We start from the raw sequence: 22,549 nt of genomic DNA on the forward strand, positions 1-22,549 counted from the left end.
AGCCCCCAGTGTCCGGCTGTCCCCTATGTGTCTCCTTCTCTTGCAGGTCAAGCAGGCTCTGGGCCTAAAAGGCCTGTTCCTCCGAGGCCCAAAGCCCGGCTCCCTGGACAGTCATGCTGCTGGGCGGCCCCTGCCCCGACCCTCCGTTAGCCAGCGGCTCCTGCGGCGCACGGCCAGCGCCCCGACCAAGAGTCAGAAGCCAGGCCGCAAGGCCTTCCCAGAGCTGGTCCTGGGCCTGCAGGACACGGGCTCTGAGGGGGAGGCTGGCGATGTGGCACCCTCCAGTCCTGGCCCCACCCCGGAGGCCCCAACCAGGGAGGAGCCGGGCAGCTGCAGCCCCCGAGGTAAGGCGCCGGCGGAGAGGAGTCCAGAGCAGGGGCAGCCCCCGTGGGTGCCCGCAGGCCCCGGGCCTGCTGGGATGGCCGCCACCTGCATGAAGTGTGTGGTGGGCTCCTGTGCTGGCGAGGATGCCGAGGGCTTGCGCAGGGGGCGGCTGCCCAGCCCGGGGCCCGAGGGCGGGCACTCGGCTATCAGCCAGCAGCCCCGTGCCTGGGAGGACTCGCTGGAGGCCCCCCACGATGCCCCCGGGAGAAGCAGAGAGGCCCCCAAGGGCCCCAGGTCCCGGCAGCCCGGGCCGGGCGGCAGCGGCTCCGTGTCCTCGGACTCCAGCAGCCCGGGCAGCCCCGAGGGGGCCACCCGCTGGCCCGAGGGTGCCCACAGGCAGGCAGGGGCCCTGCAGAGGGAGATGAACGCCCTGTTCATTCAAAAGCTGGAGGAGATTAGAAGTAAATCCCCCGTGTTCTCCACCGGTAAGACCAGACGCTCCTCGGCAGCGTCCCCGTGCTGGCCCCGCCCCGCCCCGCATGGCCTGGCCGGCGTCCCACTGTGCTTTCGTGTCCAGAACCATGGCCTTCGTGTGCTCTCTGTGCTCCATCAGCTGGTCCCGTGGGCCCTGCTGCCCCCAGCTCCCTGTGTGCCCACAACGTGCCCCGTGGGCCTGACACCTCTGAGGCTGGGAAGTGACCCCAGGGTGGAGACTGGCGAGTCTGAGCTGGGCCCTGCTTGCCGAGGCCTGGAGGCCCAAGCGTGGCCTCTGGGGACCAGCTCCAGTGCCCGGCCCAGGCTCCCTCCTTGGCCTGACGGCCAGGACCCAGGGGCAGTTTCCAGGCCTTCCTCCCGCCTCTCCCCAGCCCTGGCCTGCACCGCAGTCCTCTGGGAAGACTGGCCTGGGCTCCTGGAAGGGGCTCGGAGCCTTGACACCAGGGCTTCAGCTTGCAAAGTGTGAGGGGAGCAGATTGCATGTGGCCCTCAGCCCTGGGGATGGGGACACACGTGTGAGCAGCTCTGCCCCGGAACCCTCCCCTTGCCCCTGCCCTCAGGGGTGGTCGTGACAGACCTGCTTGTGGCCCCTGCTCACAGGGAGCGGACCCTGGTCACAGGAAGCAGACCCAACCTGGGGAGGGTGCGCTGGAAGCTGAGCCTCCCTCCTGCACGTGCCCAGCCTCCCCTCCTGTGTCCATGGCCAGCCTCACACCCGCTGACCACCCTGTTCTCCTTTCTGTCCCCACGCTGCCTCCCTAGTTAGGAACTGAGAGCAGCCGAGTGCCAGGTAACGGGGCCCGGCCCCCGTGTGCCCTGCTGCCCTGGCCTTGGGAGGCCCCTGCCTATGGGCATAGAACCCAGTTCCTTCCCCAACAGCAGTAGAACCAGAGGGTGGGCTGGAGGGAGGTGGGTGGGGGGACGGCCGTGTGCACATGGAGGGGCCTGAGTGTAGGCATCCTGTGGGCACAAAGCCCCAGGCCACCCCTGACACAGGCCTCTCCCTCTTCCCCACAGAGCCCCGCCCCTTCTCCATGCAGAGGTCGGTCTCCTCGCTGTGCAGCCTGGAAACCATTGCCGAGGAACCAGCCCTGGGTCCCGGCCCCCTACTGTCAGGGGCAACTCCCCCCAGCCATGCCCCTGGAGGGCCCCAGTGGTCTGCAGGGCCCGGCGCCCACTTGGCAAGCCCCCCAAGGGCGGCTCTGGGAGCTCCCAGACCCCTCCAGCTCCGGACAGGGAGCCAAGGGAGCACTGAGCCAGCCCCAGGAAGCAGGCAGTGGGCGTGCAGCACGGGGGGCCCTGCTGGGGCCTGCAAGGGGGCCCCCAGCGGCCATATAGATGGCAAGGGCCACCCCCGGGCTCTGGGCCACGTGCCCAAAAGGGCCAAGAGCGAGGGGCAGGTGCCCTCTGAGTCTCTGGGTGGACGGTGGCCCCTGGCCGGACCCTGCCCCACCGTGTCGTTGGATGCCACTGGCGGGGACCGGCTATGGCAGCGGCTGGAGCCAGGCAGCCACCGTGGTAGCGTGTCCTCGTCCTCCAGCCTGTCATCCAGTGACACGGTCATTGAGCTCGCCCTGCCGGGCCTAGGCCTGGGCCTGGGCTGCGACAGCCTCCCAGGGACCCTGGCGGGACGTCTGCCCCTGCGGCCCTGCTCGGCCCCGGTCGCCCACCTGGACCCATCCGCTGTGACCAAGAGCAAATCCAACCCCAACCTGCGGGCTGCCGGCCAGCTGCCTGTGGGGCCGGACGGGCTGCAGCCCCTGCCCCTGGCCCCGGGGCCACCCTGGCGCCGCCTCCCCCTGGCAGGCCTCCCTGACTGCACTGTGGCTGCCAAGTCTAAGAGCCTCGGGGACTTGACTGCGGACGACTTCGCTCCCCGCGTGGAGAGCCTGGGCCATGGCCTGGGCCTGGCCAGAGAGAGGCCAGCTGGGCAGAGGGCACGGCCAGATGCCCTGACGGAGCAGCTGCGCTGGCTCACGGGGTTCCAGCAGGCCGGGGACATCACGTCGCCTACCAGCCTGGGCCCCACCGGGGAGGGGGTGGCTGGAGCCCCGGGCTTCCTGCGGCGCTCCTCCTCCCGCAGCCAGAGCCGCGTGCGCGCCATCGCCAGCCGGGCCCGCCAGGCTCAGGAGCGGCAGCAGCGGCTGCGGGGTCTGCGGGGGCCCCCGGAGGAGGAGCGGGGTACCCCTGAGGGCGCCTGCTCTGTGGGCCAAGAGGGTTGTGGGGATGTGCTGGCCCCCGCCAAGGGTGCCACCCACCAGCCCTTAGGTGCTGCCGCCACCGGCCTTCTGCTCCGATTCTGACCAGCCCGGGTGCCCCTCGCCCCCCCCCCGCCAACTGCAGTCTGGGCCTTGGCAGGCCAGTGTTTGCTCAGGATGGGAGGCTGCCCGCCTGTCTCTGGTGTGGCTGGTGTGGCTCTGCCCCTTAGCCCCCGCCCCTCCTCCCGGGGAGGAAGGGACCCCCGTCCCAGGGGTGGGTAAAGCTTCCTTGACCTTTTAAGATTTACGTACACATAGAGGGATATTTAAATTTTCTAGAGACAAAAGCTTCTACAATATGAAAATGGTGCCATTTCCCTTCCCACTTTTCCCAGTCTCGGCCGTGTGGCGTGTGCGGGCACGCGTCTGCCCGGTCCTGCTGTGCTTGTCAGGCGCCCAGGGTGACCAGAGCATGGCCGTCCCCACAGACTGCTGGCTGGCTCTGCACAAACCCTGCTCTGTATGGGACGTTGTATGCGCTTGTAAACTCCTGAACACAACTCCAATAAACACGTCCATGCTTGCCCATGTGGGCTCCTGGTCCACTCTGTCTCTGGCCACGTACCCAGTGTTCCTGTCCCCTTACCTCTGTCCATGGATGGTTTGGCTGGACTTTGCCCGGGGCCAGGGCCACAACCCCAACTACCCTGTAGCCTGTCCCCCACCCGAGCCCTGTTTGTCTTGTCGGGGGCGGACGTTGGCCCTGCCGGGGACCCCAGGCTGAGGCCCCCAGAGAAGTTCTGTGCACACGCTTCCAGGACTGCCCTCCCTGGAGAAGCTGGCGGGCTGGCTGGGTCATAAGGAGGTCTATCCACTCTTCCTGCCAAGAATCTGGCTGGCACAGGAGCCAGCTGAGGTGTCAGGGGCCACTCCAAGCCCCTCTGCAAGGAACAGTGCTCCTGGGGTACTGGGGTGGCCCCACCCAGGCTCAGCTTGGGGAGGCCGTGGGCCCGCACCAGGACCAGATCTGCGGTCTGGGGTGAGGCCCCAGAGGCCATGGGTGCCAGGAACAGTGTCTGAAAGGCTGGGTGCTGGTGGGTGTGGATGACCTGGGCGGGGGTGTGTGTGTGTGTGTGTGTTCTCTTGCCATGTCCCTCGTAGGCCCTAGGGACCTGTGCTGGTCACTTGCCCACATTCAGCAAAGGCCTGGGGGTAGGCAGCTGTACTGGCTCCACTTACCTCCCAGGCCCGCCAGGCCCCCGGGAACTGGCAAGGCTGCCTCCATCCTCTGGTTGGTCAGAGGGGCTCAGTCTGTGGAGCTGCAGCCCAGCCTCAGGAGGCAGGGGGCTCCAAGGCAGGGCATCTGGGCTGGCTCCTAGGGTCTCTGGAACAGTAGGGGTGTGGGCATGGAGGGACATTCCTGAGTGATCTATGGGGCTTGTTCAGCCCCAAGTGGGTGCTGGCTCTATGGCCAGTTAACTTCCAGAGGCTGCTCTCGGCTCCCAAAGGCCCAGCGCCCTTCTGCTCCAGCTGAGAAAGGGAATGGGGGTCGCAGGAGGAGCAACAGGGTGGGGTAGGTGCTCAGAGCCCTGAAGCCCTCTCACTGTGCGGCCCCTCAGGCTACCCTGGCCTGTCCAGTGATGCTCAGGGGCCCAGCCGGACCCCTGGAGTGCGGCTCTGATCAGACCCCTGGAGCCCTGCTGGGTGTCTGGGCCGGGCACCCTCTGCACAGGGAGCTCCAGACTAGCCAGGACAGTGCTGCCTTCCCACCAGGGAGAAGGGGAAAACAAGGGGTGGCCTGAGAAGAAGAAGGGCCAGGCCCAACCTCACAAAGGTAGCCACAGGAAGCTGAGCCATGCCGGGGGTTGAGGGGAGTGTTGAGGTGGAGGTGGGGGAGCCCTGGAGGAAAGGGACTCTCAGGGACCACACAGTGGGCAGGCCTGGCTGGGCCCTCTGCTCCCTCTGGCGGCCACTCACAGGAAAGCCAGCCCCTCTCTGCTGACCCAGTAAGAGCTCTGAGGTCCACCCAGGAGCAGGGCCAGCACCCAAGTCACCCAGGGTAGCTGCTGAGATGCAAGACATGTCGCACACCTTGGGGTTCGGTGTAGGTCCCAGACCACCGAGCTGAGGCTCCTAGAATGGGGCACAGGGCCCCGGCTCCCCAGGCCCAGCAGTGCAGGTGTGAGGGGGTCTTGGGGAAAGAGGACCGGGCTCCGGTCCCTGCAGAGACAGCCTCGCTGGACTTCCTCATCCCGCCTGTCCTCACATCGCTGGGTTCTCCAGTAGCCCCGGGTGCTGGGCAGTTGGTCCTCCCCAGTGCACAGGGCTGTTCTGAGCTGAAGCTGTGGCGGCAGGGCCTCACGTAACTCTTCACTCCTGAGACCCTGGCACACGCAGGCAGCCTTGCAGCTCCTCCACACCCACTTCTCCTGCAGTGACCCAATGTCTGTGGCTCAGGTCCACAGCCTGAGGGACGGGTCGAGGGAGAGGAGCACCCCCAGAGCTGGGCAGGGCTCTGAGCCCAGGTGCCCACGTGGTCAGAGGTGCTCTGAGCAGGAGAACGGACCCATCACTAAGCCCAAGAGCCCTCGAGGGTCCTTGAAGCCAGGGCCTCCTCTCAGTGGGCTCTTGGGTCAGGAGAGCTGCTCAGAGCCCAGTCTTTCCCAGGGGCCATGGAGGGCAGGCGTGGGGGGTCTTCTTTAGACACGCTGGAGGCCACCTAGGGAGAGACCCCACTGCCGGGCTTCCCAGGAGGGTAGATGGGCCCCCGTCACAGGAAACAGCAAAGGCAGAGGCACTCCGTTCTCACTCTGGAAACTCTATTTGCTGCGCCCCGACCTCGGCATCCTGTCAGAGGCGGATATGTATATATATTTATATATATATGTATATATATATAAAAGATTATTTAACAGTTAAATAGATTCCAATACGAATGTCTCATGGGACAAAAGTTGTGTCTCCCACCACGAACACGGCAGCATTAAAGGAACACTGAGCCCAGGCTATGAGCACTGGGCCCACCCCGGCGCACCTGGCTCCGAGTCACTGAAGCACAATATAAATATTTTGATTTGAACACGGTTCCCTGTTGCAGTCGAAATACATTCCTGACGTGTGACCAGCAGAGCAGCCCGGGGGCCGTGCCTCACTCAGCTGGGACCTCATACTTGAAGATGACACTGAAGAGCTGGCCGCCCAGCCGCTCAGCCAGCCAGGAGTTCTTGATGACGGCCAGCTTGAGGCTCTCACAGCACAGCGCTGCATGGTAGTTGGTGTGGACGGCACGGCCCATGCCCTCGATGACCACCAGGTCGGCACCACGCTCCCGCACCAGCACGGCCAGCCCCTTGTCCAGGCGGCTTTGGGAGGAAGGCGGCAGTGAGGGAGGTGCAGGCAGGGGCCTCGAGCCCTGCACTGAGTCGCACCCTGCCTCCTGCCAAAGGCAGTGACCCTGAGCCCACCAACTTTGTGGGCCCTGAGTCCAGCCTGCTCCCTAGACAACCAGCCAGGCAGCCGCCCTCCCAAGACCTGGGGATCAAGGCCTCGGGGACCCGCGGCAGCTGCGCTCTCATTTCTACAAGGCGGCTTGTCCTGAAAACTGGGCCTTCGTGACGCTTTTCTATTTGCATAGGGTTTTATTGTCCCCCCCATCCCCGCTTGGGAGGGATGAAGTAGACACCACAGAGATGTCACAAGGAGAGACAGAGAGGCTGACATGCAGAGCCCAGACATGTCACCTTTACATGGGTGGCGCCACCTTCCAGGAGCCCTGGAGGGAACGCTCTACAGCCATGAACTGATTATCTGAGGACAACTACCCGCAGTGGGGAGACAGCCCCGCCACTTACAGGGCCCCTGCTCCCTCCACCTACCCTCCCAGGTCCCCTGCCACAGGGCTGCGGCCGGCCCTGCTGACTTCTGCCGCCCCTAGGGGGCCCAGGGGGCCCAGGGGGCCTGGGAGTGGAGGGCCACCTACCTGAGGTCCAGGCATGGGGAACTGGAGCCTGTCTGCACCAGCAGGAGCCTCTCTTCCTTGAGCGCTGAGCTGCCGAGCATAGGGGTCGGCACTGTGAGGTGACGCCCCAGAAAGCTGCCCCACTGCGCCCCCACCCCCTCGGGGTGCCAGGCCTGGCCTCCCACCCGGCTTACTGGATGACGGGGTCCATGGCCGCAATGCGCTCAGCCACAATGAGGGACTCGCTGTAGGTCACATCGTTCAAAGCGGGTCCCGAGTTGCACGCCAAGATGACCTGTGGCAGGACACCCAGCTCTTTAGCAACCATGACGGTGCCGGGTCAGCCTGGGCTCACCTGCCCGCCCTGTATCCCCCACCCCCGGGGGGCTGCTGGCCAAGAGCACGGCTTCTGGTAACATCTCACGGCTTGGACAGCTCTCAGGTCAGGCTGACCAAGGTCAGGCTGACAGAAGCCCTGGAACCCGACACATGGGGTCTCTTCCTCTCTTCCCGCCCTGCCGCCGTCTCCCTGGAACCTACCTGCGCACGGAGGAGCCCAGGGCAATGCCAACCCCACCGGGCACAGGCGTGCAGGGCAAGGGTCCTGCCATGTGGCCCCCACACTCACCTCCGTCCCTCTAGAGAGAAGCTCCCTGACAAAGGGGAAGACTCCCAAAATGACGTCTACTCCACTGTTATCTGCGAAAATTAAGGCACATTTGTGAGGGGGCCCCTGTAAGACAAAACCAGGACGTTCAGTTGGGAACAGGCGCGTCCAAGCGTTCCAGACACCTCCACAGTCCACTCCCCGCGGCCGGGCAAGGGCTGCCAGGTCTGCCAGCGCCAGGGGCACGGGGCAGCCCCGGCCTCTTCCAGAACGGCTGGTCTGAAGGACCTCTGAGCCGAGGCCAGCGACCTCATGTCTGTCCTGTGGGAGTCAGGCTCAGAGCAGGGAAGTCACCTTGCACTCCCAGCTTGGGGGTGGGGGGAGACTCTAGGGAGCCCTTGGCTTACCCTGGGTCCCCATCCTGGGCAGCTCTATGCCCATCCCCTGCACTGCCTCCCATCCTGTGAACCCCACTCAGCCCCCTGCCCCCAGGCCCCGAGGGCACAGGACAGAGGTGTGGCAGCTCCGTGTACCTTCAGTCTCTGGAGCCATTTGCCGTAGGAGTCCACGAGCCAGGGCCGCTCTGTGGGAACAGGGATGAGGTCACCCGCTGCCCGTTTCTCACTTGCCCTCGGCTTGGTTGGGACGCGTGGCCCCTGCTACTCTCCCCCGAGTCCCCGCACCAGAGGCGAGCCCTGGGTGCCCCTACCTTGCAGCTTCTTTTTCGCCTCCTCGAACCCAAACTGTGGGTCAGACTCAAGGACACTGTACGGGGAGGAAGACACAGTCACCCAAAGTCCAGACCTTAGCTTAGCCCTGACCTCAGCCCCCAATCTCAGCTCCCTGACCTTAGCTTCTGACCTCAGCTCTGCTCCCTGATCTTAGCCCCCGACCTCAGCTCCCTGACCTTAGGCCCCAGACCTCAGCTTCCTGATCTTAGCCCCTGAACTCAACCCTGGACCTCAGACCCCCGACCTCAACCTCCCTGACCTTAGCCCCTGACCTCAGCCCTGGTCACCCGTGGCCCCGAGCTGGATGAGCACACGGTCACCATCACTGCTGCCACGTCCTCCGGGGACGGGGAGGTAGTGCAGGAACCTCCGTGCTGCAGCCGTGGGCCAGGCCCTGGGCAGTGCTGGCCCCTCACCCCAACGTACTGCCCAAGGGGCGGCCAGGGATGTGGGCAGGGAGGGAGGAGGTGGCTCTGCTAGGAGCCCGGGTCCAGGAGCACCCAGGGGTGGACCAGGTGAGGTCCCTGCTGGAAGTGCTGCTTCTGCGGAGATGGAGGTAAGCCCAGGAAAGGCACTGAATGGGGGATGGGAGTCCTGGGAGACGCACCCCATGACCCAGGGCTGATCAACTTGTTGAGGGACTTGCTTCCTCCACACACCCCGTACCATCTCCACCTACTCTACGAGGTCACCGTAAATATGGAGTTTCCCACTGAAAAAACCCACATACCTGCTCTCCTATGGATGGGAAGGCTGACCCCTGTGCCTGTCCCGTCCATTCTCGAGGCCACAGGGGTCCAGCAGGCCCTGAGCTGTACCCCATCTGCTGAGACCCACTGCTAGTGGGCCAAGCTGAGCCAGCTGAGGCCGGGATTGGGGCCACCCAGGGCCACATGTGGCCAAGGGGCTGCAGTTCTGAGCCTGAGCTGGAAAGAGGGAGAGGGACAGGCCAGGGGTGGGGAGGCACCTACTCAGAGACGGCTTTTGCGCCCCAGTCAAAGACATTGCCAGCCAGCAGCCCCTTCACCAAGGCCAGCTGCCTCTCCTCCCAGTCCAGTGCGTCCAGGGCACTGACCACCCTCTGGAAACACTTCAGCGCCACGCCATTGTCCTTCTGCTTCACCTGCGGGGAGACACGCGTGAAGATGTGGGCCAACCTCCTCCAGCCCCCAGCACCTTGCTGGGACCTGCAGGAATACCACCAACCGTGGGCCTGCCCTAGGGGACAGGAGACCCCAAGTGCCGTTACCATAGGAGACCAAACAAACCCAGGTCATGTCAGTTTAAAAACGGCACTGACTCAGAACAGTGTGGGTGAGAAGAGCCAGGGGCGCTGGTGTTGGTGCAGGTTTTAACCGCACCCTGAGGGCTGAGGCCCAGGAGTGACTGTCGTGGCCAAGGGCAGGGCGGAGCAGAGAAGAGCCAGGGCGGGGGCCCAGATCCTCACGGGCACTGCTGACCTGACCATGAAATCCTCAGCACCCAGATCCCTTCCCAGACCCTTATGTGCTGGGGAGGGGGTGGGGGGCAGGAGTTGGTGTGTTGTGCTGGCCCTTGACCCTGCCCACTGCTCTGGGGCCGCCCACTGCTCCGGGGCACGAGGCCTCCTGGTCAAAGAGCCCAAGGAGGTGCCTCCAGGCCGCCCGCCAGGCCCTGAAAGGCTTGTCAGCAGGACAGACATCCTCAGGCACCAACTCTGAGCATCCGGGCCAACCTCAGGAGGCGCCATCTCCCACACCCATACCAGCTGCTTGTCAGACCCACGACTCTGCTCTGCTGAGGCAGTCACCATGCTGCCTGCGATCGATCCACAGCTGATGCTGCTGACAGGCCGCCCAGGGCTTCTAGGGGATGAGGCCTCAGCAGGGCGACGCCAGGGTGCAGCCTGTAGCCAGGACCCCACACCTCCTCACAATCACGCACCCGCCCACCCACGAGAAGGCAGCGCTTACCTTGGAATAGGGATCTGGGAAGTTAAACTCATTCAGACAGTGCTCTCTTGTGTCCAGGAGGCTGCGCACAGTCAGGGTCCCATAAGCACTGGGGACAGAGCCAGGTGGAAGGCGGCTGAGTGGGCTGGACAGCCGAGTACCTGCCCATCACGCCCTCCACCCCCAGAGACGTCCTCAAGGTGTCAGATGCCAACAAAAGAAGCCCAGTGGGTGGTGAGGCTGAGTAGGCACCGGGCTGTGCTTAGGGCCCCCAAGTGTGGGGGAAGGGCACTCAGCTTTCGGAACCTGGCCTGGGCGGGTGTGGGGGCCACTCACAAGGGCTGGTGCCGCAGTGTCTGCAGCTTGTTCCAATACTTCTGCCGGAACTTCTCGGCCCTCTCGGCTGCGTCCACGGAGCCTGGTTGGCTTGCCACAGCACGTTTCACGACCTATTAAGGACAGGGTGGTCAGCGGTACTTAGGGCAGCCCCAAGCCCACGGAGAGCAGGCTCACCTGCCTGCCATGGCAGCCACTGGGGGCTTCCCCTGCCATGTGGACATGGGGTCACCACTGCCCTGACCCAAAGCTCATGTTCGTGTTCTTTGATATGATCCACGGGGCCCACCGGCCACCAGCTCCCATCTGGCTAAGAGGACAAGCAATTCTGGATTATCTTCAGAGTCTGTGTGGGCAGGGTGGGACTCTCACTCTGAGGACAGACCCCATGGGTCTCAGGGGCTCCATGGAGAAAGAGGTGCTCCCAGGGGGGCTCTGTGGCCTTGAGACGTGACTAGCCTGAGTTCAGGCTCCAGCCCCTGCTGCTCCTGTGCCTCTGCAACCTGCCTGCCTTCTCAGGAAACATGGGTTGCCAGGCAAGCCCACGAAGATGAACCTTGCTGACACCGCATCCCAACCAGATATGACGCAGAGCCACGTTTTTGAACTATAAACAACGCTGCAAATAAATGACTCCTAGAAAAGTCCCTGTCCTTCACCACGCCTCTCATGACCCCTTGGGAACCCGAGGTGTTCAGAGATGGCCGTGATCAAAGGTCCACAGTCACCTTTCCTGACAGGTGGGTGTTTTACTCCTGTGGGGATGTTCAGCTCTGTCCCCATCCCTCACCCCACCCTCACCCCACTGGCTCTGGTCCTCACCCCGTCCAGGGCCTCCTCAAAGCAGGTGAGCCAGTACTTGCGGGCCAGGGCGTCGTCCGTGAGGTCGACCGTGTCGGGCACATAGGAGGATGGGTCCAGAAGGAGAGGCAGGTTGACCAGTGGCCTCTCCAGCCGGTCCATTTCCAGCAAGTCGAACTGGAAGGATGAGAAGCAGGTAGGTCCATCAATCATGTCTTTTCAGAAAAATCAAAACCCGCTCCTGAAAGTTCAAGAACTGGCTTCTCTGCACAAAGGGAAGCTGTTGCATGGTAAGTGGATAGCCCTGTTCCCACCATCTCTGGGCCTCTCACATCCTCTCAGGTGAGTGTCCCCTTCACTTGTCTGGGGCCTGAGCCTGACGCCCTGACCTCCTGGACACCCTCCGTCTTCCTGCTGAACCCCGTGTGCTGTGCTCTAAGCTCGGGACCCTGTGCACACGGCCACCTGTCTGGTCCTCACCTCTCCTACTGGGGCACCACTGCCACTGTCCTCACTTCCTGCCCAGGGGGCCCGTCCTACAGCTCCTGCCCAGAGCCAGTTCTCCAGGAAGGAAACACTGCCCCTTCCTGAGGCCCCAGTGCCGAGCCACTGCTCCCACCGTGCTCTGCGAAGACCTGGACACTCGAGGCTGATGTCAGTGTCATGGGAATAAGGGTTCCATGTACCCGGCCCTGACTTCAAATGAGAACTGGGGCGGGCAGCCACTCTGAGGCCACAAGAGCGAGCTCGGGCTTGCCCGCCAGGCACCTCCGTAACTTTCCAGGGAGCTGCCCACCTAGGAGCGCTTCTGACTGGCCCACTAGTGGGTCAGGGCAGCAGGCCTTCTTGGAGCCAGGGATGGTCAGGATGAGAAGATCCATGCCATGAGGGAAAGACTGGTTTTGAGGATGCCCCTGAATGCGTGTTCAGCAGAGTAAAAGCTGCTGTGTTCCCAAGGGGGTCAAAGGTGGCAGCCTCCAGCTGGGCCAGCCTGCAAGGGCTCCCCTACCTCCCTGATGGGTGGGAGCTCAGATCTGAGCTGGACCTCATCTAGGCCAGGGATACTCAGAGAAGTGGCTCCAGGACACAGTGGGGATCCCCACACCCACCCGCAAGGCTGCAGGGAGCCCAGCACACCAGGTGGGAGCAGGTCCCGGAGGGTGACTGTGTGCATGTCAGGGCTGGCTGAAGGGTTTCTAGCCTGCCTACCTGCCCATTTAGTTTTGCAACCTGTAGAGCAGGTATCTGCATTGTCTGCCCTCTGAAAATCAGAAATAGGGCCTGGAGGACGTTGGGCCTTCCTCCGAAAATCAATCACAACTCTGACCAGGCCTGGCCCTCACCACCCCTGCCGCAGGCACCTGCGCTCAGAATGGACCCAGCTACCCTGCATGGCTGGGCTGGGTGTGAAGGACGCAGAGTGGAGCACAGGCCTTGCCTGGGAACCAGAGCTGCCGCATGTGGGGGTCTCCCCCAGGAGAGAGACGTGGATGAGGCATATTCTCACCATGTTTATGCCAACTTTTTAGAAACTGCATCCACAACTGAAAAGCAATCTTCCCTCCAAACAGCCCACAGGCTTGTCCTGAAGGAAGTGCCCCGACCCGAGTGCCCAGACCTGGCTCCTGTGGTCTCGGCCGGTCTTCCTGCCCCACATGGTTCTCACAACCGCTCCTGGGCTATTTGGGATGTGTTGTCAACAAGTCAGCAACAGCACTCAAACAGTGCCCTGGGCCAGGGTGGGCCATGTAGGACCACCCAGTCCCACCCGGAAGCCCCGCTCCACATTAGCTCCACAGGCCTCAGCCCAAGGAGAGACTGAGCAACAGGCAGTATTTCCCAAGGACAGCAAGCTCCGCGTGCCCAGGACTGCCATGGACCTGTCATGCAGAGAACATGACCTAAGAGAAGGGGCCCTGCTGGGTTTTCACTTGATTGTGCTGTGAACGGGGCCAGAGCCCTGGGGAGAGATCCCCAGCCTCCCTAAACTTTATCTTTGCTCTGCAAACAAGGGGTGGACTGCATGGCTCTGGGGCTTCAGCTAAATGTCTGAAAAAGCTGAGATGTTATAGAAGGAAGAAAGCAAGTCAGCTACAGGTACAAACATCGTTCTTCAGCCCCAGAGCATGTGGTTTGAGACCGGCCTGCACCAGGAAGGGGCAGGATTGAGCCCGGTTGCAGCAACACAGGGCCTCTCTTGGGGAACCACACAGAGCCCACAGAGGCGGCGCATGTGGGACCCAGGGCCCCTGACCCTGTACTCACGGTGCCGCTCCTTGCCCGCTGGGTGGGGCAGAGCTCGGGTGACGAGCTCATGAGCCCAGAGCTGCCAGCGTAGTTTTCTCCCCAGCTGTACTGGTTTGGGTCTGCAGGACAAGAGACCCAACGTCAGGGGCGAGCAGCTCGGCAAGGCACAAGCTGGGGGTGGCTGGGCCACGTCTGGGAGAACCAGCCACTGAAGGTCTCCCTGGCGCCAGGCAAGCTGGGGGGTTTGTTCTGCTGTGCTATTTCTCATGGGCTCGGAGACCTGGCAAGATAATCACTGAGACCCTTCCAAGCTTCTGAAGGGTCTCCCTGGTTTATCTCATCTCAAGTAAGAAACTGGACTCAAGGACAGTGTGAGGGTCAGCCCATGCCACTCTGATTGGCGCTGATCCCAAAGAAGCCTGCCCTGCACTTCTGGGGACAGAATCACACCTGCGATTCCTTCATGTGTCCTTCAAAGAGGACAGACCGGAAGCACATCTCAATAGCTGGCGAGACGGTGGCGAGGGGCCAAAGGGTGCAGGAGGGCCAAGGTCACATGTGTGGAGCCCTTGCATGAGGCGCACCATGCACGAGGACCCTGTGGGCTGATTACATGGCACCCACATGAGTCGGCTTCCACTGGATCCTCAGGGATCACAGGAAAGGTTCCTGCCACTGGTGGGAGGGGCCCACGAAGTTCCCACATCCCACTCACAGCCTCCCCAAAACCTCCCCTTTTGCCACTGCTGGACATGGGCCAGGACCTGCAGCTGCGCTGGACTCACTGTCTTGCTCAGCTCCTTTGAGAAAGGCTCCAATGGCGCCCAGGTAGCCTTCGTGCCTCAGGAACAGTGCCTGGACCTCCCCCTGCCACAGAAACACCCCTGAAGCCAGCCTTGCACATGCAGCGCTTGGCCCAAGAATACACGTTCGCCTGAGGCAGGAGGCCTCCCTCCCAACACGGTGAAGGCTGCCTGTAGTGCACTGGCCTCCAGAACTGTATGCACACATGGAATTTAAAAGCCCATCGCCTACAGGGTGTGGAGCATCTTCCATAAAAACGGGTAGCCACCCAGTTTCCTGTGCTGACCTGGTATGATGCGCCCCCGCCCCAAAGCTCACCGAGAGCTTGCAGACAGTGAGAGGCGGTCCCTGGACCTCACCCTTAGCAACACGCCAAACTCAGGGATGGCCATGGCGACCCAAACACACGACGCCCAGAGCCAGTGGGTGGAAAGGGGCTGGAGGCCGGGGTTTGGGGGCACTCAGCTTCCGGTCCTGCCTCGCTCGCTCCCCCCTCTCCTCAGGCCTGCTAGTTTTAGAGACACAGTGGAGGGGAGGCCGGACTGAGGGCGGGCAGAGCCAAGGAAGGCAGCGGTGCTTGTTACCTTGGAGAAGAAGTTGATGCTGTAGGTGATGGTGCGCATGGTGACCGGGTGGCCGCGGATGAAGAAGCCGCCAAAGTACACGCGGTCCAGGCAGTGGAGCCTGGCGTAGAGGCAGGCGAGCTGCCCGATGTCGTTGCTGATCATGTGCAGCAGGCTCTTGGCCATGTCCTCCTTGGAGAACTCTGGGGGACGGAAGCAGCGCGCTGGGCAAGCAGCCTGGCGGCCGCCGTGCACCACAGTGAGCGAGAGCAGGCGTGGGGCCGGTACCTTGGTCCGCGGTGGCAGACTTCCCGAAGCTGCTGGCAATGAGGTTGCCGCTCAGCCCCAGGGTCTCGTGGGCCCCTCCGTAGATGTCCTGAACCAGCATGTCCACGTTAGTGTGCTGGCCTCTGGAGGCCAGCTGCAGCAACTCATCAAACTTCTGGGGGACAGAGCAGACGGGGCTGTCAGGGACTGCAAGCTGGGGGAGCTCCCCTGCTGGCCCACAGCACGTGAAGAATGCCAGCTGCTGACCAGGGCGGGGAGGCCATCTCAAGACATGGCCCTGGGGGCGCAGGGAGGGGGGAGATGGGCACCCTCTTTGGAACATCCAGCTGGGTGATGCTCTGGCCACTCAGATGCCCATCCTCCTGAGACTAAGTAACAGGAAGAGGCCAAGGGGAGAGCCACTTGCACACAACCCCCACCAAGCACAGGCCCCAACCCCACAGCCTCCAGCCCTCTCCGGAGGGAACTGGAGCCGGGAGCATCCAACCCCAGAAGCCGAAATACCTTCGTCTTGGTGAGCAGAGCCCCAAGCCCCCAGAAGGTGCCACCCCCGATGGAGCTGCCGCCAATCCACTCGAACCTGTCCTCCGTCTCTACCTGGAGCAGAATAAGGGCAGGTGCGTCAGCAAGCAGGCCCCCAGCCACTAGCCAGCAGGTCCTGAGGCCAGCAGATGTGGTGACTCGGGGTATCCCCTACCCAGGTGACAGCTCTCTTGGAGGCCAAGTCTGGGGATGCTTGGCAGGTGCTTATGGTGGAAGTAGAGACGCCACCTCCCCACAGACAGCCGGTGTCGAGCACTCTGCCTGTGGCCCATGAACACCGGAGCCAGGCCCAAGTGTGCCCGTGTCCCTATGTCTAGCACAGCTCTGACACATGGCCAGGGCTCAACACGCCATGGTGGAAGCCCCGCCCTCTTCCACAAGCCAGGCCGCACCTTAACGATAGAGACCCCTGAGCCGATGTTGACCAGGAGATATGGGAAGATGTTGGGGTGGTTCGTCTGAAACCGGAACTCGGGGTCGGAGTCTTTCTGGTACACGAAGGCTTCATGTGGGATGTTCTTCAGCACAAAGTTGCAGCCTTTGATCAGGCAGGTCATCACATCCTCCTTGTCAACCCTGCGAGGGAGGGGCCCGCTCACTGGAGCTGGTGTGCCCATGGACCCCAGAGCCTCCATCCAGTGGGCTGGGGAGCCTCATGTCACCACGGGAGCAGGCAGACTAGGTCTCGGGGTTCCCCTCCCTTCCTTTCAGCCCTTGCCCCCCACCGTGCAGTTCCCTTCCTGAGGTTCAGCCACCCAAATCCCACTGCAGCTGGTCCAGAGCCTGATCTCAGGCCCATGGCCCCCTGGCAGCTCCCCACAGCCTCACTGTGGTCATGGGGTCTCAGGAATCCCCAGAGCAGGGAGGAGGGGGTGTATAGTAGCTGGGACACTGTGCACTACTTCAGAGCCCGACCTGTGAGCCGAGGCCAACCAGCCTCCGAGCTCCCACCGCACCCCATCCCGAGGTCCACACTTACTTCAGCTGCAGCTTTTCTTCGATGAGGTCTTTGAACTTGTATGCCCCACCCCCAGTCGCCTGGATGACCTTGGTCTCGGTGTTGACGAGGTGGTCTTTAATGAAGTCCAGGCAGGCTTCTATGTAGGTGTTTTCAAACTTTACAAAGTGCAGCCTGGCGGTTACCTCCTCTTGGACGGAGATCTCGTAGGGTGGCTCGTGGTCCTGCTCTGTGTCCTGGGGAGAAGTTGGGGGACCGCGTGTGTGCACTGCCTTGGGGAGGGGGCAATGCTGAGACACAGCCCTGATCACCTCCAGCAGTGCCGACGCAGGTGGGAGCCAGGGGCATGAGCGGGGGCAGAAGGGGAGCTGAGCTAGGAGGCACAGAGGGGTGTCAGCATTCAACACTGCCAGGGCCTGCCCAGGCCCCTCCCAGAGGCTCACCTTGCCAGAGTAGTCGAAGGACCGCACCTTGGCGACTTTGTGCTGCACAGTGGAGTAGTAGGCCAGCTTGGTCAGTGACCCGCCTGCGGGGGAGACACGGACGCAGCAGATTCAGGAGCGGCTGGAAGGGACCTGAGGCTGCCCCTCCACAGGCCCTCCTCTGCCAGACCCAGGTCCTGCCCACGAAGAGTTTGGTGCTACTTGAACTTGAAAAGCCTGCAGGGCACCAAACAGAGGAAGGGAGTGAACTGTGAGACCCCAGCCCTTTACCTTCCTTGAAAAGAAAGGTCTGTTCTCTCTCGGGGCCCAGCTGAAGTGGAAACTGTCTGTCTCTCCTCGAGGAGCAAAGAGACAGGCCTGCTTCTGGGTGACCTTGGTGACTGCTGGTGGTTTAGGAAAATTCAGTTCCAAGCTTTGATCATGAGGATGAACCAAAGGAAAAAGCTGACAAATTCACTGTTTTCACTGAAAAGCATACACTTGACAGTCCATGGAGAAGCGGTGGAGGAGGAGCTAAAAGGAGCATTTCTCAGAGTAGACGGGTGGGGGAGGGACTGTTTTCACCAGGAACATGGAAGAAAGGGCCCCGGGAGCAGCGGTCTGAGGCCTGGACTCGCCGGGAAGATCGGCAGCAGGACTCATTAACTCCCCTGGCATGTGACCGAGAACGGAACATCAGGAAACAGATGAGGCTTTTGGGCAAGTGAAAAAGATGCCCAGAGTGGTCCTTTGCAGAGTCAGAGAGGAGGCATCAGGGAAGCTCCAGGTGATGCAGGGCTGTGAAAGCAGCCAACCACACACAGAGTAGAGAAAGGCAAAGGCTCAGCTCTGCAAAGCGACTTCAGAACAAACTGTGCTTCTCAGAAGGCCCGACAAAAATAACGAGGAATCCCTCGTTGTGAGAGGAAGGTTAAAATCATCAACAACCACTGTTTTGTGACACAGCACCAAGGGAGCATACCAGAAACACTCAAGTCACAACAAGCATCTGGAAACACCTCTGTATCCGAGGGCCACGGCTCTCCCAGGTAACAAAAATCAAAGCCCCATTTCTGAGACCAAGCACACTGTCCTGGTGGGAGCCGCCCGCATGGTAGCGTGGACAGGGCCTCCAGACATCTTGTGAGCCAGCCTCATCAGGCACGGAGGGGCCCACATCCAGTTACTGCATCCACTGTCCTAGGCTTGCTCCCATCCCAAGGCCATGAGCTTAAGACACAGAACTTGGCTTTAAGCCTCCTTATCCCTCCTCCCTGCCCTCAATCCCAGCTTGGCCCGCAGCACCTTTCACTGAATGCCTGTTGCCGGATTCACCTCTATGAACAAATCCTTTCCTAAAAAGAGGCAACACAGGACCTCTCTGGAGGTCCAGTGGTTAAGACTGCTCCTCCCGGTTCAGTCGATCCCTGATTGGGGAACTAAGATCCCACATGCCATGCCACAAAAACAAACAAACAAACAAAAACCACACACACCGGCAAACGCAAAGGGATAAAGACCTATTTGAGAAGCTCATCAGAATTTACTATCAACAAACTCTATGGTCACAGAAATCCAACTGCAGATGGTGTGTTCTCCAGGTCAGCTACAAATCACAACCATGACTGCGATGGTTTGTGGGGGGACCTGGGGGGGCGGTGAGCTGGGTTCTGTGCACTGCACATCATGTGCACCAAGTGGGAGAAGCCTGGCTCTGCCCAGACTTGTCACCCAGCTCCGCTGAGAGCAGCAGAAGGGGTCAGTGGTGTGGGAGCAGCCTTTGCTCTGTCTGAGCCCAGATGTGCTCATAGGGCAGCATGCAGGAGCCTGCAGGGACCAGGAGATCCCGTCTGCTCTCAGGTCCCCTGGGATTAGAGTGCACGTCAACCTGTCCTCCCCCTGGCTCCATACGCCACACCAGACAAGGGCAGTGACCAGGCACACCCACACAGCACTGTGCTCTCTGGTGGACACCACGGGCTCTCCAGGCCTCCTGACCCCCCACCTTGGGGCCCACAGCATCCCTGACTGATGGCAAGAACCTGAGCCAAGACCGGTTCATCCAGATCCCTGGGGGCCTGGTGTGCGGCAGTCACTCCTCTCTAGGCACCCAGAGGCGCAGGACACTGCTGCACACATTCCCGCCCTGTGGGCCCCTTCCACTTCACCCAAGGAACCCTCCCTCTGCCCAGTAGAAACCTAGAGTCAGAGCTTCCCTGGTTGCACAGTGGATAAAAATCCACCTGCCAATGCATGAGACACAGGTTCAGTCCCTGGTCTGGGAAGACCCCACCTGATGAGGAGCAACTCAGCCCATGAGCCACCACGACTGAGCCGGTGTTCTGCAGTGAGCTGCAACTAACTACAGAAGCCTAAGCACCCCAGAGCCCATGCTCTGCAACAAGGAAAGTCACCACAATAAGAAGCCTGCAACTAGAGAAAGCCCGTGCAGCAACACAGACTGAGTGCAGCCAAAACTAAAAAAAACAAAAAACCTGGAGTCAAATCAGCTTCAAGTATGTGTTGATACAAAGCCTCCCTGAGGCTTTCGAAGCAGGGACTCCACCAGCAGACAGGGGTGCCCCACCACAGAGAGGAAGGGGCTCTCTGAGGACCCTGCAGCTGAGCCCTCCTAGATGGAGAGGCTTGGGGAAGGGAGACGAAAGGGGAAGCCTGCTTGTAAACTGAACACTGACAAGCACCCTGGCTTTGCGGATTCCTGGCTGAGGACCACTGCCCCAAGTGGTCTTTCACAAGCTAGCTGCACTAGCAAAAGTCAGTCCTTACTAGCAATGAATGTGTCCTTACCAGAGACAGAGGACCCGGGGGTGGGGGAGGGGTGAATTTCAGAGAGGAAATAAATACAAACACTGAAAACATCCGTTTGGGTCTGCCAAGGAACCTTGATTAGGGAGGAGAGGCAAGCACTCCTCCCTTTGCAGAGACAAGCTGGGGCCACACCAAACAACCGAGGTAAGACTTGTGGCCAGGAACTTTTTGGGAGCACTTCAGAAACGTTAGGTGCGCATTGGCTGGAGCAGAACTCCCAGAGCTGGGGCAGCAGCACCAAGTCTAGAAGCTCGGAGCACAGGGCCAGTGGATTGGGGTCACCTCCGGAGTGAGCAGGGCTCAGAGGACAGCGGTAGGGCTCACTCGAGCCCCCAGGCTGGGCCTCCCCGCTCACCGTCTTCCAGCCCAACGTCCAGCAGGGCACCGTTCTGGCAAGTCTCCCCCCAGGAGGACAAGCTCCCGCTCACAGAGCTGCCCACGCCCGCCCTCTGCCAGGCTCCGCCCGGTCTCCGCGCTTTGCAGGTTGGGACTCAAGGCGCTCCCCACTTCCCTGGATGCCCCCCACCCAACCCCGTGATTCCAGGGACTCCTAAAGACGGGGGGCGGGGCGGCCTAACCCCCTCCGGGGAGAATCGCACGGTCCGTCCCAGCGTTTACTGAGCGGCCATGCCTGGCCAGGCGCGTGGGGGTCCCGGGCCGGAGGGCACTGACCGTCCCGGGCGCTCAGGCTGCATGCAGCCCGTACTGGCCACTGACCAGCCGGGTCTCCATGCCTTAGCGACCACATCTGAGAAATCGGTCGTCGGCAGGCGCCAGCGCGTCGGGGAGGGAGGAGGGCCCGGTGGGGGGCGGGTCCTCCAAAACCCTGGCCCCAGATACTGGGTCCCCGATCTCCCGCCAGCGAGGAGACGCCCCGCGCGGCGGCCGAACCCCACCCCACCCCTGCCCCAAGGCGGGGTGCCAGAGCGGCCGCCCGGCGGCTTCTCCCTCAGGACTGCGAGTCCCGGCATACCCCGCTCCGGCCACGCGGCGCCTGCTGGGAGCTGCAGTCCGGTCGCCCCAGCGAAAGCGCGAGCGCCGGCAGCCCACAGACTACAAGGACCGACAGGCTGTACGCGTCGGCCGCCGCAGACCACAAGGCCCGACAGGCCGTGCGGCACCAGCGGCCCGCGCCCCGCCCTTCGTCCTTGCCGCCACCCCAGCCCGCTGGCCCCGCCGCCCGCGCCCACGCCTGCCCCAGCCGCCCCGCTCCCTGTGCCAGCCCGCGGCGACCTATGTCTATGGCGAAGCGCTTGGCGTTCTCCAGGTTCCGGAAGATCTCGTCGGGGGGCAGCGTGATGCTCTTGTCCAGGCTGTCCCCGCTGCTCCCGCTGCCGCTCGCTCCACTCTCCGCCATTTTGAAAGTGCCCGGCCAGCCTCATCAGCCATGGAGATATATGCGCATATATTTGACTGCTAAACGCCTCCCGCGCATAGATTATGCTAATGAGCGCCCGCGCCGGCCCCGCCCCTCCCGCCGCCGCCGCAGCCGCGGTGAAGGCTGGAGGGCGGACACAGGCCGGTCGGCGAGGGTCATAAGAGAGAGGACGGTGAGGCAACTCAACACAAAACCTCTGGGCTGTCGTCTCTGTTCTTTCACTGAGCTAGTCGGCTGCTGACTTCGTGTGCTATTGAGCTAGTGGAAAAGAGGGCACCTGGAACGTGCAGACCACCAGAGACCAACTCCTGCACGCGAAGGCGCTTGTGACCCCACCAGACTGGTTTCCTAGGAGCACAGGCCCATCGCTGCCAAAAATCCCATGCAAACGGGGGGAGTTTGGTACCTTGCTCTCTAGGAGCCCCTCCCCCACCCCACCGGGGTGGGAGATACCCTTGCAGCTGGGCAAGAAGTGTGTTGTGATGGCGAGATTCAGAGTACAGAGGAAATCATCTTCCTCGTGAAAGATGGAGTCTGTGGGAGTTTGCAGGGAACAAGCTGAGAAAGCTCCCAGATGGTGTTGGGGACAGACTTCCAGGGCCCGTCTCTGGAAACCCTAGAAGGCGTGGAGACTCTTAAGGGAAGTGTACCCCGTAAAGGCAGTGGGAGCTTTGCGAAAGGGCCCAGTGTTGGAAGCAGACAGTGTTCCAGGTGGCTTTGGCACCTGCCTCCTAGGTTCCAAACTCGTGGGCCAGTTACTTTGGGTTTTGACCTCAGCCTCCATCTGAGCATGCCACTGGCTGCCTGGCAAGGCCCATTGGAACACAGACCTGTGAGCAGCACAGACTCAGAGCTCCAGGGTGATTCAGGCAGGGCTTCAGGAGAAGGAGGCAGCCTTGCAGGCTGGCCTGGCCAGGAGGCACACCCACGGGGACAGTTCAACTGTGTGTCTGCCACACAAACAATAAACGTGTGGGTGTGGCAGGGGCTGCTCTCAGGGCTCAATAGGGACCCCAGGGCAGAGCAGCACTGTGCTGGTCTGGAAGGGGTGCTGTGGACCTCCCCTCCAGAGTGGACAGAAAGGGTTGGAAGGCAGGGCCGAGAGAGGAGGAAGGAGGGAGGGCCGGCCTGGGTGC

The 22,549-nt window shown here is 62.1% G+C and overlaps 2 protein-coding genes across 4 annotated transcripts in view; one reads left to right on the forward strand and one right to left on the reverse strand.

Annotated features, from left to right (window-relative positions):
* The window catches only part of PLCH2 (phospholipase C eta 2), a 66,199-nt gene extending 62,594 nt beyond the window's left edge, over positions 1-3,605 (forward strand). The window contains exons 22-23 of the mRNA XM_081488417.1: positions 47-344; positions 1,837-3,605. Of these exons, the coding sequence (XP_081344543.1) occupies positions 47-344; positions 1,837-3,122 (1,584 nt within the window). The 3' untranslated portion in view covers positions 3,123-3,605. The remainder of the gene's footprint in view (positions 1-46; positions 345-1,836) is intronic.
* A 2,479-nt stretch (positions 3,606-6,084) lies between these two features.
* On the reverse strand, positions 6,085-21,418 carry PANK4 (pantothenate kinase 4 (inactive)). 3 transcript variants are annotated; one of them, XR_014053222.1, is made up of 19 exons: positions 21,269-21,418; positions 17,228-17,310; positions 16,806-17,020; positions 16,219-16,402; positions 15,788-15,880; positions 15,284-15,437; positions 15,017-15,198; positions 14,393-14,495; positions 13,647-13,747; positions 11,403-11,558; positions 10,581-10,693; positions 10,266-10,353; positions 9,285-9,436; positions 8,292-8,347; positions 8,116-8,165; positions 7,604-7,674; positions 7,170-7,270; positions 6,997-7,065; positions 6,085-6,379 (listed from the first exon to the last, which is right to left on the reverse strand). XR_014053222.1 is itself a non-coding variant. In XM_081488419.1 (19 exons), exons 1-19 carry the CDS (start codon positions 21,390-21,392, stop codon positions 6,166-6,168), a joined length of 2,322 nt encoding a protein of 773 aa, XP_081344545.1. In that variant the 5' UTR covers positions 21,393-21,418; the 3' UTR covers positions 6,085-6,165. The 3 variants fall into 3 exon arrangements, 2 of the variants coding, with proteins under 2 accessions (XP_081344545.1, XP_081344544.1); XM_081488419.1 differs by having other exon boundaries at positions 7,604-7,708; positions 14,414-14,495; XM_081488418.1 differs by having other exon boundaries at positions 7,604-7,708.
* Between the last annotated feature and the right edge of the window lie 1,131 nt (positions 21,419-22,549).

Source organism: Giraffa tippelskirchi, chromosome 5, assembly GCF_054371585.1.
Source record: "Giraffa tippelskirchi isolate mGirTip1 chromosome 5, T2T-mGirTip1v1.2.pri, whole genome shotgun sequence".
Classification (NCBI taxonomy): Eukaryota; Metazoa; Chordata; class Mammalia; order Artiodactyla; family Giraffidae; genus Giraffa; species Giraffa tippelskirchi.

Coding starts and splice junctions, on each gene's coding strand:
- PANK4 (XM_081488418.1), bottom strand. CDS start 21,392: ATGGCGGAGAGTGGAGCGAGCGGCAGCGGGAGCAGCGGGGACAGCCTG. Junction 17,021..17,227: donor CCTTCGACTACTCTGGCAAG/GTGAGCCTCTGG, acceptor ACTTCTCCCCAG/GACACAGAGCAGGACCACGA. Junction 15,438..15,787: donor CTCTGCTCACCAAGACGAAG/GTATTTCGGCTT, acceptor TCTGTCCCCCAG/AAGTTTGATGAGTTGCTGCA.